The sequence below is a fragment of the Cyclopterus lumpus genome, chromosome 13, assembly GCF_009769545.1.
Source record: "Cyclopterus lumpus isolate fCycLum1 chromosome 13, fCycLum1.pri, whole genome shotgun sequence".
NCBI classification, from domain to species: Eukaryota; Metazoa; Chordata; class Actinopteri; order Perciformes; family Cyclopteridae; genus Cyclopterus; species Cyclopterus lumpus.
In genome coordinates this window covers 3,161,603-3,177,429 of record NC_046978.1, presented here as the reverse complement: position 1 = coordinate 3,177,429, position 15,827 = coordinate 3,161,603, and the positions used below count along the sequence as shown (strand labels likewise).

At 40.3% G+C, this 15,827-nt stretch overlaps 1 protein-coding gene across 3 annotated transcripts in view; it reads left to right on the top strand.

Moving 5' to 3' along the window:
- limk1a (LIM domain kinase 1a) overlaps nucleotides 1-15,827 on the top strand; it is a 43,762-nt gene that overhangs the window by 14,963 nt on the left and 12,972 nt on the right. For 2 of the 3 annotated variants that reach the window (XM_034548774.1, XM_034548775.1), the window contains one exon: nucleotides 5,041-5,179. In XM_034548774.1, the coding sequence (XP_034404665.1) occupies nucleotides 5,041-5,179 (139 nt within the window). Of the gene's footprint in view, nucleotides 1-5,040; nucleotides 5,180-12,217; nucleotides 12,470-15,827 lie in introns of those variants that run through there. The other variant, XM_034548776.1, reaches the window with a different exon arrangement.

The window sequence follows — 15,827 nt, the reverse complement described above, 5'->3', positions numbered from 1 at the left end:
TGAATTTTCTCTTTGTCTGTGAGGATTTCATCTTATCCTGCAAGTAAAGTAACAACAGCTGAGTACTTTTTTATGCAGTTGACACATTTATTTGTCTCGATTCGCTGAACATTTATTGTCTGACTTTCCTGGTTTTACTGGAAGGCCCAGCAGACCGGTGTATCGGCATATTGATCAGAGGTACTCAAAAGCATTTCTGCTGTCTTAGCAGATAGAAAGGAGATGGATGTCCTTCTGAGCTTGGCTAAAATGATCAAAGATTTAATTATAAATGAGGACGTGCACATGTGTGCATGTGTGTGTTTGAGAGGTGTGGCTCCTCGTAAATCTTTCAGCTCTGCATCCGTCAGTCGGTAATGAACCTGCTAACACCTCCACCAGAACACACTCGCACTGTTTCCTTGTGACTCCTCCTGCTTCATGTGGCAGTGTTAGCCCACGCTTCATTTAATGACCTGTGGCTACATATACGCACACGCACGCATACACAAGCACACACGCATGGCAGCTTACCAAATATAAGGATTTATAAATGTAAGGAATGTCTTTGGCTTTTGGACTGTTGAAGCAAACTAGACATTTTAAGATGTCACTTTTTTGTCCTCCAATCTTTTTTACATTTACACCGTTTTTAAATAATTTAAAAATAATTATGGCAAGACTATTTGAGAATAAATGTAATAGAATATATAATGGTTCATGGCAGCCGTTGTTACTATATGTACTATATGGTACTGGATGCATTAAAATAGTGCATCTTAGTACCATTTAGCTGATCAGCTGCAGACCCAAACATGTTAACCCACAAAGTGCTTCACCAATGACAACTGAAATAATGGAAATACTTAACCTTAATTAATAATGAATTGTCTATCTGTATCAACATATGTGTGTTTCTTTGTGACCTTGCATGTTGATAGGCAGTTAATTGTAGTCCTGCAACTAAATATAATTTTTGGGGATTATTTATTGATTTATCTGCTGATTACTTTCCATTGTAAACTGAAACTGTGAATCAGCTGTCAAAATAGTTACAGCATAATTAAATAACTATAAATTATATATTTATATGTATACGCTGAATAGTGACATACGGTATGTTAATGCAGATGATACATTTTTTTAATTTGTTAAGGCACCTGTAAGTCATCATTTGTCCTTCAGTGTATTTACTCATCCTCTTCAGTTCTTCAGGGAATTTGATTTCATTCATTCAGACCTGATGTTGTTTTCATTCAACTATGAAGCTCATTCACATCTGCTGGGACAAATTAATCATGTTAGGTGTTGACCTGGTCAGGCCGCCAGCATGATAAATAGGATGCAGTCATTTAAAAACATATTAAATCATGAAACTGTCCAATGAGACCATCTCACTGGGAATAATAAATAAGAATTTTAGTAGACTAATAAAATGCACACTCATGGATTCATCTGGCATAACGTAATTGATCAAATGTTATTTCAGTCCTACAAACACACCCACAAAAAACACTTATACATACTTTTTTTGTGTTTTTGAGAAATTAGTACTTTCTTTAAGGTGTTAAATCCACATATTGAGAATCGCAAAAAAAACCCGCAGTTCTTCGTCTTATTTCTTTGTTAAGTATTTTAAAACTTTTCAGATTTACAGCATCTTGTGAAGTAATGTTGCCAGAATGTTAGCAAACACAGGAAGGTTAGAGGCTGCCTCCTCTTGACCTGGAAAAAGGAGTATATTTCTCTCTCAGACACTTTTAGCTAATTCCATCAGGGATTTAAGGGGGGACAGTTGCTGATTTACTAACGTGTCTCCCTCGTTCTCATCCTCTCTGTTATTGGTTGCTTGCTGACCCTCAGGGGGATCCAGCTGCTTTTCATGGCGTCTGAAATCTGCTCTGCTGCCTCTCACTTGTTCATGAGAGTTATTTATGTCGTAGCATCCTGCCCTTTGTTTGTCTTTTGACTTTTATGTCCTTGTCGATCCTTAAGTCGATCGAACGCTCTTGTTATTTAGTCTTTATTGTCCTTCTCTCTTATATTAATTAGTCTTTTCTCAAACTCTCCTTTAACATCATCATTATTTTCTTTGCTAAAGGGCCTGTAATATTTATTAGACGTTGTCACAGAAAGGTGTCAGAGAGTGTGTGTGAGAGAGACTGCTATGCTTTGTATTGGGCTCGATTTGTTTAGCATCCTGACAGAGTGGGCAAAGACTCTCTGAGTCTTTCACACCGATAATCCTCTTACACGTTCGTGCCGATGCACACAAAAAGCCACATAAAAACGCCCAAATGTGAGCACAAACACACGTTGACACAATAACTGGAAAAAAGCGTTTTATTATGGTGGTGGGATGTTATATATTCATGTTCAAGTTTTGGGCGTTGCTGCCATTCTCCTCCACCCCTGAGATAAGATTATTGTCCTGGAGTCAGACATTTGGTGTCTGGGAGTCACTAATGTATTCAGGTTTTACTATGAACTGAACCGTAGAGCTCAAAGATCTCTCCTCCCTATCTGTCTGTGTGTGTGTGTGTGTGTGTGTGTGTGTGTGTGTGTGTGTGTGTGTGTGTGTGTGTGTGTGTGTGAGTGAGAATGCGTGCAAACACTTCTATGTGCACTTGCGTGTATGAGGTATGACTATCAGGTATGACTTTGCAGGATGCGTGTGTGCAGGGAAAGGCAGTTATTGAGTGGCGGAGAGCCGAGACAGCTGAGTAGACGTCTTCTGAAAGCCTTGACCCACTTCCAAGTCTCCTCCTCCCCCCATGCTCATCCAAACACGCTGCATACTGAAGCAGCTCTGCAACTATCTGCCGAGCTGCAGTGAAGCTCCGCATGCAGATGCTGGGAGGAGTGGGTGTGCCTGTCTGTCTGATAAATACATTGTATGTGTGGTTCTGCATGTGCTGCATGGTTATTATGTGTACGTACAGGCGCACACAGAAGGTGCAACACCTCTGGCAAAGTCAAAGTGAGTTGCTGCATCTGCTGAAAATATTAATGAATTCTTAGTTTACCAACCAGCCACAAACATGTTCAACAGCCAAGTGTATCCTTGTCTCTGAGAAAGAGGAAAAGAAGATGAGACATATAACTGCACAGCTTTGAGTCACATTCAAGCCATCGCAGAACACATCTACAACAGTGTTGTATGTGTAGGGCTGCGACTAAAGACTATTACATTATTGATTAATCAACAGATTATTTTCTCTATTAATCCATTAAATGTCAGAAAACTGCCAATCACTATTTTCCAAAAGCCCAAAATGACATCTATGGTCAAATAAGACAAATAAAATATGTAATCAATAAAATATTCTTTATTTAATGTTGAATGTAATTTAACAATTTTAAGGTTTCATATTGTATGAAGTTTGATCCTGGCCTGAGGGAAGTATGACATCAGCAAACCTAACCTAGTAGGTGTATTTATAATTGTCAGAGACAGACACTAAGATCTCAGCAATGTAAATATAAATGAAGAAATTTGAATCATATGTAAATGTAAATGATGGGATGAGATGGGGGACAAAGGGAATTATTCTGCTCAGCCTTTGAAGCCATGTTTTCTTTAATATTTTCAGAGCAAACAGTCATGATTTTAAGCTGCCGTGAGCTGGGAGGCCAGACAGCTGGCTGATGGGAGGGAAGCTCCACTGGGAAGGAGTGGAGACACTCACTTTGTCACGGACGTTATACACACACAGATTTATACAGATTGCAAGCAAGCGCATACAAGACTGCACGCAGGCAGATGCAAGTGCAATAACACACACACATACATAAGTGCTTTTACCATCAGCAAAGGGATTAGCACACATTTTGATTTATGGCCACATGCAGAGCAAATGTCCCAACTTAGCCACATCAAAGAATACATGAATATATGTTTACAAACAAGGCAAAATGAAAAAGAACACATGTGGACACTTTTTCTCTTCGAGGGAAGATCAGTAAAGTGCTACCTGGATTATTCAGGTGTACATGTACATGAGATTGTTGACAGCCTCTTTCTTTTGATGATAATTATCATACATCATCACTTACCAGGAAATAAAGTTTACTCACCTGCTTTTTTATTATCACTCTTATGAATATCAAACCAGCATTTACAGAAGACTGTGTTTGCTCATTTCCATTGTCGCTGGACTAAATGTGTGTTTGTTATATCCTCAGTCTTGTCACCATATTATCTCCCTCTGTCTGTCGCCGACTCTTTGTCATCTGACCTTCATTCTGTCGGCGTCTGATGCTCATCGCGCTGACATCACTTTACAAACCGCCCAGACAGAGCTCCACGGACGAATATGTCTGATGCTCAGACTCTATTCAAAAAGTATATTGAGAACAGTAGCAAAACATGTCATGCTGCTGTCTGCTCCTGGAGAACTGTGAAGGGTTTTTAAAACGTCATTTCTTCTTTCCTTTTTTCTTAAGTTGTACTATGTTTTTTTCTGGTCCCGTCATAGTGTTTTGGTGTGATCTCTCATTTGTCTGTTCCACCTCATGGTGGTGTGTGGAAGATCCACAAAGGGATTATTATCAACATGAACACTATAATTTAAGGCCCTGCATGGTGTCATTAGAAGAGTCAAGTACAGTTTAGAGAGTGCAGTGCAACATCTTGTTCTGTCAACACAATACACAATAACATTAGTACCTGGAGGTCGGAACTGCTGATTCAGTGACATACTGATCATGCCGGGTTTTCTGCTTTTTCTGCAAATGTAGAAATAGATAATACAGCTAACTAGTACTGGAAATTAATAATTGATTATTCAATTACTTATTTCACAGACAATTCATTAACATTTTGTATTATCAATTAAATGTTTTGAACATTTACTGAGCAAATTTGCAAAATATACTCTGGCTTCAGTTTATTAAGTGTGATTTTGTGGAGATTGTTTATTTTCTGTATTATTATTGTTTTGGACCGTTAGTAGTTTCAATACAATTGCAATACATCACTATGGGACCTTATGATGTTCTTTTGGTGTTAATTAATTGCTCAACTGCTCATGTATCTCTTTCCGTCTCTACTTCTGTCAGGTGCTGTGAGTGCAGTGCTTCGCTGTCACACTGGTATTATGAAAAAGATGGACGGCTTTTCTGCAAGAAGGACTACTGGGCCAAATTCGGGGAGCTGTGCCACGGCTGCACTGACCCAATCACCACCGGCCTCATCATGGTAATCATCTCATCTCTCATCACCTGCCTGGTTCTTTGTTTGCTGATGAACCTCGAGTTACAGCTCGCAGCTGTGACACTGACACCAAATGCATACACACACACACACACACATACACGCACACACGCATTCACAGCCTCACTGGTTGGTGTGTGACCACACACATACACGTAGGATCTGAGCCAGACCTGTAACTGACCCTGAGGCCTCTGGCTGCTTCATCAGATTGTCTTACAGACCACCGGTGAAAGTCTGAGCTGTTGTTGTGACACAGGAGAGCAGGGAGGTTTGTGTGCAGGATAGATGTGGTCAAAGCACCGGAAAACAGATAAACAATACAGTGAGCCTCCGCTGCATTATAGAAAACACAAAATACAAGCATCAAAGGAGAGTCGTGTCTATTTGTTGATTAGTGATTGAATCACACACATTCAAAGCTTGAAGAAACTGATTAATACTGTATGTTGTTGAAATAGAATATGTTGTCAAAAGGCTCTATTTTCCTCTCAGTGAAAAGCCAATAGCAGCACAAATGCAGGTGCAATGTCATTTTCCTCACGCAGTGATGCATTTCTTTTTGTGCCTGTTTGGCCATGAACTCTCCCCAGCTGAGGTGCAGCTGCAATTTTTCAGCCCCAAACACAGACCATCTCAGAAGCACAGACACACACATACCCCTCCAAAGTCACGCACAAAACATCTCAAATGTACAGTTTGTTGAGTTTAGCCCCTTTCAATTTGCTTAACATGTTGTCGTCTACTGTACTAAAGACTAAAATGTCAATTGAAATACAGCCTGAACGCAGTTACGTAAGACGTGTCTCATTGTTGGTTAGTTAATCAGCAACTATTTTGATAATCAATGAATCATAAATATTATTTTTAGCAAAAATGCCAAACATTCTCGAGTTCCAGCTTCTCAGGATTTGTGTCTTTGTGCTGATAAACTGAATTTAAAAGCGACAAAACAAAACATCTGAAGACGTCTCCTTGGGTTTTGCTGATGTGTGATGGGTATTCATCACATCATGGCTTTCTGTAATCCATGCTGTGTTCGAACGACCCAGTGAGGTAAAATTGTAATCATCAGACGATATGAAAACTATGTCAGCTGTGTGAGGCTCATATTCTGGAAAACTACCGCCTGTCTACTTTACATTAAGCTTGACAGGAAATTCTCCACAGGAAACACAAACTATTCAGTTTGCATTCATTAGGAGCAGACACATCAAAATATTAACTTTAAAAAAAAATTGTATTGGTAAATTGTACACAATTATGGGTATTATCTTACGTATTTTAGATTTCTTTTTAGACAAAATATCAGTACTTGTAATTATATGTCATTTAAATGTCCTTTTAGATAATTTTAAGAAATAGAAATGGGGCTGTTACAATATGTGTCCTGTCCAGTTGAGGCAATAAGCTGCCTCGAAAGCCCCCCAAAACTCAGACTATTGACTAAATCAATAATCCACTGACTGTTGGTGGTCCTTCAAAAGAAGAAGCTGAGTTCATTCGTTGCACATGAAGCATCTTCTTTGACACAATTGCCTTCCGGTCAGATACATCAGCCAGCAGCTTCTGGCAGGTCATGTGTCATGGTCACGATGAACAGAAATCATTCATGGCTTGGCCTTTCTCTCTTTGTGTGTGTGTGTGTGTGTGTGTGTGTGTGTGTGTGTGTGTGTGTGTGTGTGTGTGTGTGTGTGTGTGTGTGTGTGTGTGTGTGTGTGTGTGTGTGTGTGTGTGCGTGTGCGTGTGCGTGTGTGTTATCATGGACTGTGCCTCCAGACAGCTCGCCCTTTGCAGTGCAATCTCAGTAATGAAACATGTAGGAGACTCTAAAGGGAATTAGGTTGAGAGATTGCAACACTCTTTACTTCTCTGGTTTATTGCTCCTCTTTCAGTGCATTGACACTGATTGACTATCTCTGCAGTTACACTTTAGTAAATTTGAGATCGGTCAGCCAATCAGCCGTTAGTTGCCAAGACGGCCAGACCAATTGTATTAGAGTAGAGATGAAGGTCAGCTTCCGTCGTCTGTGCCACACCCGAGAAGAAGGAGTCCACTCCAGTCCTGCACAGTCACTCTGACATCTGTGCAGATGAGCAAAGAAACACAGTCTTATTTTTAATAAAAATTCAATGACGCCACCGCAACCTGAAAAGGTTTCTGTCACAGTCCGTGAAAACACTTCTATGATGCAGAGATGTCTGGAGACAGAAACGTAGAACCAATGAACATCGTGATATCCACCATAAATGCTAAGCCTTGCTCTTTAAAAAAAAATATATATATGATACTGTAATGGACTGTAATGTTTGTTGATGATGAGAAGTGATTGAGGAGGCCGTGAATCAAGAAACAAGTGATTTGTTTTTGCTTTGGAGATTCCACCGGACGTGGGGTGACAGAGCCTTCTCCATATCTGCCCCCTCCCTCTGGAACTCTCTCCCCAAACTCATCCGAGACTGCACTGATCTTTCCTTATTCAAATCGCAAATCAAAACCCACCTGTTCAGAACTGCTTTTAATGTGTGATTGTTTGTTTTTGCTTTTGTTTTCTTATCAGGGTCCGAGCGACTCAGAAAGTCCCTATTTATTTGTTTTATTTATTTATTTGAAGCTTTTAGGATGTTTTAATTATGTGAAGTGTCTTTGAGTATTATGAAAAGCGCTATATAAATTAAATGCATTATTATTATTATTTGACATTTTTACAATTTGCTCATTCACTACTGCACTCTCTTGATCTGGCCTATTTCTTCACTTTGTGTATTTACATACAGCATTTTGCTCCAGTGGATTAGGATGATGCCGTGTAGCTTTAGGGCCTCAGTAGGCCTCAAAGGGGCTTTTTGGATTATCTGCAGTTTATAACCCCCCCCCCCCCCCCCCCCCCCACGCCCTTCTCGTCCATGCTGATTCAAGTGTTGAATGCCCCAGATCAAGCCAGTAAGTGAACCTTAAGTGCAGATTGTAAGAGACTGAAATATTATATTGGGGGAATTGTGTTTGTGCGCATGCTGGTGTGTGTATGTTTAGGTGCAAACAGGTGTGTGTGCCGCTTCATCGGCTGCTGCTTCTGCTCCAGTCAACACCTTCAGGCTTGAGTAAACTGGTAGTAATTCAGCCACAGGAATTTACTCAGTTATTTACTGCCCTCACTGAGACTGATTTATGTGCTGAATACTAGTTAACTGATGTAATTGATTTTCGTCTCCGACCAAACCCCCTTCACTCTAAACGTCCACTGACGGATGATCTCCACACTCAGTTTAGAGTAGGTCAGCCTTTCTGCAAACAAGTCAGGGACGGAGAGCCAGCGGATGCGAGCGTGGGCCAGACATCGACCTCGGTCTGTTAGATGAAAACTTTGGTTTCACGGTTTCTCCCCCTTACTGCATTATCTTTGCCACAACGCTCCGTGTCAGTATGCTCTCCACCCTTATGTGTCAATTTGACCAGCAAAGCACGAAGCCTTGGGTCAAACCTTCTTTGATTTAATACTGATGATGTCGGTGAGTTTATATTCGTGAGATAATGATCGGATAAAAGGCTACGTGTTTGACTTGTGTGAAGGCCACACGGTTATGCTAGAAAAGAACTGGTTTGTATAACTTGTTGTTCGTCAAATGATGGAATAAAAAAGTGTTAATGGCTGCTCTGAACAGCCACACTCAAAGATGGGCAATCAATCCTCACCACAGAGGGGGAAAACCTCTGGCTGTTGGTTCATTAGGTCTCTTCATTGTCATGACAAATTCCGAATTTTTATTTTTTATTTTTATTTCCATCATGTGAGTGCTTACAGAAAAGCTGATTTGAGCTTCTTAAATCTTGGGAACTGTATTCATTTATTTGTTATCTTCCTTAGTTTCTGAGATTCTGAGATTCTGAGAAAGTTATATGCTGTAATGCTCCCCTCATCACAATATAATAGATACATTTGAATATTTCCCTGATACATGGTTACAAATAATACAAGGAAAGCAATGAAAAGCAATAATGGAAAAGCATAAATATAACATGGACATCATGTTAACAGACCTGATCTTCTATTCATACGTGAGACTAATAAAAAGTGTGTTTTTAGTGAAGTTTATTTAATTTGAAATGTGTTGGGATTTTACTCATGTGTTGTCAGTCGTAGTTTTATCTCATCTAGTGGTTCTGTTTAAACCGCCTAACAGATGAAACTAGAGCATTTTAGAGAGATTGTCCTCCATATTTATGTGGTTAATATTGAGAAATTCTGATGTTTTTGGGGTTTCTTCACTAAACCAAGGGAAAGTCCCAAATATTATCTACTTTCTCAACTCCCACTGGTGTGAATCAGCTCTGGTGGAGGGGACACGAGACAGCTGTTTCTTATAAACGCCTGATGATTGTTTTGTGTGAGAAGTGTTGGGAAATTGTATTTGTTAACATGTTGTTGCTGTTCAGATTGTTTTCCGCAGCAGGAGGAATTGTTGATGATTTTATTTAGCATACGGGAGAGTTGTCTTTTCATTAAAACACCTGAGGGAGGTCAGAGGTTCAGGCATAGAGGGGAGTCTAATACAGCAGCCGGGGCCTCAGTGTCTTGCTCAAGGGCAAGAGCTGGATGGCTCAATGCTGTGATGGAGGATCGAACTCAAATATTCAATACATCAGTCTATGTTGATCCTCTGTTTTGTTTTAAACATTGCAGTGAATATCAACACTGAGATTAAGAGAGATCATAACCTTCACTAAAGGGTTTTATGGAAACTTGAGTGGTATTTCCTTTTTCCAGAGAGGAACTGTGACAAGAGCAGCAGCCTCTGTGGGCTGAAATCCCCCCCTGTGGGCTGCTGAGTTGACAAGTGACAGACACATGGTACCAGTCTTCCCAGTTTATTAAAAAAACGTTGGTTCTGAGCAAAAGGCTCAGAACTGATTATTTTTATGATGCAAGAAAACTTTACATGACAAAAACAAATTTAGAAATGAAGGAAATTACTGAAGAGAAAGATGATGTTTATATATATATATGTATACTGTGTGTATATATATATATATATATATATATATATATATATATATATATATATATATATATATATATATATGATGGTGTAACAGAAATTAAGACAACTAAATAATTCCAAAATGTAGTTGCTGTAGAGTACTGTAACTACACAGGTGATTCAAATTGAACATTACCACCACTGTTGTTGTATTTATTATTTGTTGACCTTTTTGTCTGGATTTCTCTGGAGCAGTTCCTGATGCAGCTTCCACAAGTAATGCCCACTCTGACTTTCTGTAGCAGCCATCTCTCTTTGCATTCTGCCTCTGCTGCTTTAACACAAGGACCGACAGGCAGTGCAGAGAGTATTAATATCTTCCCACTCACATGGTCCTCTTGAGGGGTTGACACAGGACATGTTACGGACAGGAACAAAGTGAGACAGCAAGGACAAGTGAGACACAGAGCCAGAGAGAGGAGGGCGGGACACGAGTGACACACAGCAAAGATAAACCTGGGGAGAGAGATATACGAGGCAAGAGAGGAGAGGAAAGTAGAGAAGAAGGTCATAGCTAATAAGACATATATATTAAGATCACACAATTATACCACATGTCTTAACTTATACTCAATAGTATACATCTGTTCTCTACATTTATAAATGACAATAACATCACACTTATACATGTGACTTAGGACTGTATCTGTTGAAAGTGGAAATGGTTGTCACTTTCTTAGTTTCATTTTCATGTGGATTAGCATCTGAAGTGTGCGAGAGAATTAACTAATCTATTGACTGTTTCTCTGAAAAGTTCATTAAGCTGTCTTCACAATGTCCAACGAGGACTTTGTTGGTCAGACAGACAGAAAAAACAAATGACATAAACACACACTAAAGTTACAATGGGAAAGAGCTTCTGTTTAGGATTTTAGGAACTGTTGTGCTAGTTCATATAATTAATTTCACATGGAACCACTAATACAATTAGTAGAAATAACTAATCAATTAGGCTATTTACAGAAAATAAATGGCGGTGGTTGATTTTGATAATTGATTGAATAATTTAAGTCACAGGGCTGCACGGTGGTGTAGTGGCTAGCACTGTCGCCTCACAGCAAGAGGGCCGCGGGTTCAATTCCCGGTCGGAGCGGTCCTTCTGTGTGGAGTTTGCATGTTCTCCCCGTGGCAGCGTGGGTTCTCTCCGGGCTCTCCGGCTTCCTCCCACAGTCTGAAGACATGCTGCAGGTTAATTGATCTCTAAATGTCCCATAGGTGTGAATGTGAGAGTGAATGGTTGTATGTGCCCTCGATGGACTGGCGGCCTGTCCAGGGTGTCCCCTGCCTTCGCCCTATGTCAGCTGGAATAGGCTCCAGCGCCCCTGTGACCCTAATGAGGATAAGCGGTATTGAAAATGGATGGATGGATGGATGGAATTTAAGTCACTTATCAAAAATCCTTTACATCACCAAGGGCAGTCATACATTCTTCAGTATTTTCTGACCTTTTTAGTGACTTTTATCAGTTAATTGCATAAATAATTAACCTACTTATCGATAATGAAGATCAGATTTTCTCAACTTTGATTGGTACGCGGTCAGAGGAACAGAATGAGACTTACATTCTCTGTAAAAACAGATTAACTGTGAGTTAAGCTGTTTTTACCGTATACTGGAAACAATGCAATTGCGCCTTTGTTCCACTTTCACAAAATAAATTAAATTCCACACAAAACACAAACAAATTACCTAATGTAGAACATTATTCTGCCACGTCGTACCCCATGACTCAAGGCTGTAACTGTCCCCCCGCTAGTTTTCACTGGTTTGTAAATGTGATTGCAGGAGCGTGGGCAGAAGAGAAGGGGTGAGGAATTAACTGAAGACACCAGGAGATGAAGGGGGGGGGGGGATTGTGTGTGTGTGTGTGTGTGTGGGGGGGGGGGGGAAGCAGCCGGGTGGCGCGTGTGCAAGAGTGGGCGGGGCCAAACAGGAAACGATGAGGTCATAGCAAGAGTGAGAGACGAGGACGGGAGGGCGCAGAGCCAGGAGGAGTGACATTGATTCAGAGATGAGCTCAGCTGCAAAGGCGTGGGCTGCTTCCTCCCTCCCCCTGCAGCTCTGTCTCTCCGGCCGGTTTGGTTACTGCCCGGGTTTTGTTGTGACAGCGGGGGAATTGCCTGCCTCACTAGAATGAACTAGCAGTGAGGAGAGTCGCCAGCTCTCGCTGACATGGTGGGAGACCTGTTTTTCTGGAGCTTCTGCTGTCTCAGGCTGTGGAAAAGGGATAAGAAGGTGAGGCTGTTCATTGCTGCTGCTGCTGCCATGAGTTACCGGTCGTCTCATGGGCGATGTACAGGAGCCGGCTGACTGCCTCAAGCGACTGGTTGAGATGGTTTTGCCAGTTGCTCCTGCAGAGACTCTTTTTATCTTTATCTCTTTGATTTAAAAGCTAAAGTATGATGTCCTACGCTGCTGTGTTTTGTGTGCCATTTTAAAGTGGGTCAGCGTATTGCCTGTGCCTCATCATTACAGATTTGCTCCTCTATTACTGTAGAGCGCTCTAGCTTTTTCTTTTTTCATGTCATGAAAAACTGATGAGCCATGGCACGCGTGCTATTTATTGAGGGTGTTCTTCCTCTGATAAAAGTAGGATTCAAAGTGTGTGTGTGCACACATTCAGAGATGTCTGATACTTGTGTCGCTGCACTGTTTTATTTATATTTACCGCCTACATGCAGGCCACACTATAAATCATAGTGGATGTGAGACCAACAGAGAGAAGGGAACAAGCTGAATACATTAACAGCATTTCTAAAGCCGAGGCCAGTGGGTACTGTGACAGTTTGTAGCTGGCGGGGGTTTCCACTCAGACAGCATCAATGTGGCCCACTGTTTTCTCTCTCAGGCTTTCAATCTAATTGTATTTGGTTAAATGATGTCAACTTTAGAAAGTCTAAAAGAAACCAAGATCATGTCTTCCTTTGACTTTATTTCTACTAATGTAAAACATCTTGATCATACATTGAATTTCTATCAGTCTCGAGGAATTCCCTTCAACACATTTTGGGGATCTGACCTTGTTGCAAGCACTATCTGTGGGGAGTATCTATCAGGCATTGGTTTTTGTTCTTTTTCTTCAAAACATCCACACAAGGTCATTTTTGAAATACAACTCTTAAGCTACGTGTTGATTCTAAGTCACATATGGACTGTATGTTTGAGTTGATCCAAAGACGGTTGGCTTTTTAAGTAAAGGTCATTACATCAAACATGAGGGTTAAGCAGAGCCAGATCTCCCGTGATTTAGCTAGGCCTTTCAGAAGCACCTCCAGCGGTGTTGTTATGAGCTCATCGTTCCACATTTAGCCGTAGCGGAGTGAAGTCAGAGGGTCCAACTGGTGTTTATGTGGGACTCGTTGAGGTAAAGAGATCAGCGGGCATGGAGAGGTTCCTGATGAGGTCCTGCTGTGAATCAACACATGCACTTATACACATAAGTCATGTCTTTTATATATTAGGCTCCTTGGCACTTCCAACTTCTGTGTGCTCAACAAAAGCTCCACCCAGCAGAGATAGTTCAGAGGCTGGAAGCATTTGGCTTTTTGAAACAACTTATCAATTATCAAGTTGATTCATTGACTAATCGATTAATCAACTATTGTTTTTAGCTCAACTTAAGGATCTCCTATACTGTTTTCCTGCGAAGTCCCTCAGCAACAGATGCTCAGTCTGATGACTCATATGTATAACAAAATACATAAAACAATAGCATGAAACATTAAAATATTTAAAATATATAAAAACACAGTATCTTATATGCAACATTTTCCATGTTACTTTTCTCATAAAGAGTCTAAAATGCCAGAACAGTGATGGATAATAAGTGTATAATCATTGTGTCTGGCAAATACTCATCTACTTTTATCAGAGGAAAATGTTCAGCTACCATGACATGATTTTATGAAAGGTCTTCAGCCCCTTGAAAAACTCAACAGATGATCACCGTGCCTTTTTATTTTCAAGTAACTTCCTCTATATGTGAACAGTTGGCGTGTATTGATGCTCTTCATATGTGTTTTTTAGACACACGCTCAGGCATTTGTCGACCAGATATAATCAACAAGGGAAATGGGAAGTGATGTGAGCAAAATGGAAACTTTCACAGGGAAAATCTGAAATATGTTGAAAATGTTTTGAGGGCAAAATGAAAACTAAATGATTCAGTTTGAAACATAACCAATAATTACAGGAACTAAAAAGTGAGCGATGTTTTAACAACTTCTGAAGGAACACCATGAAAAAGGAGTTCACTCAAATTATTTGTATCTGTATTATTATTAAAATCTTTAGTTTGACTTTTAGGTCATCTGGTAGCCTATGAGTCACTGTATAGTTTTACACTCAAGTAAAAGCTGAATTAACCTACGAAGTGTGAACCTAGACTTTAGCTCAGGAAAAGTCAACATGGGTGACTGATGTGTGGAGGAGTTGAAGCATCCCTGACTTACTACCAACGTGTTTCTTCACTGTTTAGTGTCGCTGAGAGCATTAGACCGCCATAAATTCCTCCAAATGTCTTAAAAGGGTCCGTTCACATTCCACAGCTAACTTAAGGTCACGCAGATAAATCATTAAAAACAAATAAAGCTTAAGGGCCGTGACAATCCAGGCCTCTAGAAGATCAAATTAAACATCTAAGGAGGGGAATCCCGCTCTGTTAACTCATAGACAATACAAACATAGTGGAATAATAAACTTTGTTTTAAGGGATCAGTAGAAACAATATTGGTATATTCGGGAATAAAAAGTCGAGTGTAATAACTTGAGCATGTACGCTACAGAAATGTGATTTGTCTCTTTTTGTTCAATTTTCTGATATTAAGGTAACTATGTGACTGAGATTCTCATCACACATGGCAACTGAACAATGTGCTGCAACTTGACACGGTTACTCCTGGACCCCGTCGACCCCCCCCCCCCCCGGGGAGACACAGTTTGATTTGTTGTCACTAGAGAAGGCCCCGAGGCTACATGACCGACTTAAACGCAGTCACACACTCGCATGCATTATGAGCTAATTCACAAATAACAAAATACTGTTTGAGTCTGATTGAGTTTGATATCACATAAACTGATGATTTATTTGAAATTTCTCCTTCTCCCTATTTGTCTTTATTTCTACACTTTGGAGAGGATGTTCTAAATCTGAGCACAGCAGCTGTTGCCTGTAAAATGTAGTTTAAGAGTGAGTGTGTGTGTGTGTGTGTGTGTGTTTCTGTGGGACAAGCAAATGGCAGCCACAGTGTAGCCACACAGTCTTTTCATCTCTGTCCAGCTGTCCTCTCTTCTTGTCTTAGGGCTGCACCTAAGTGACACACAAACACTCACAAATAGATTCATAATAATTCACAGCAATCCACACACATTTCTGATGCTACAAATCATGATGAAACAGTATTTAACTTTGAGATGGTCTTTCCATCCCACAGTGGTCTTATGTTGGTTACAGTCTTAGATTGTCTTCACTCATCTGATGCATTGTGTTTACTCTTGCTGGCAATATCAGACATTGTTTATGGCTCCTTTTTATGAGGCTGCTTGGAGGACACATAAAGAAATTAAGTCGGTCAATAAGACCCACAGCTGCTTT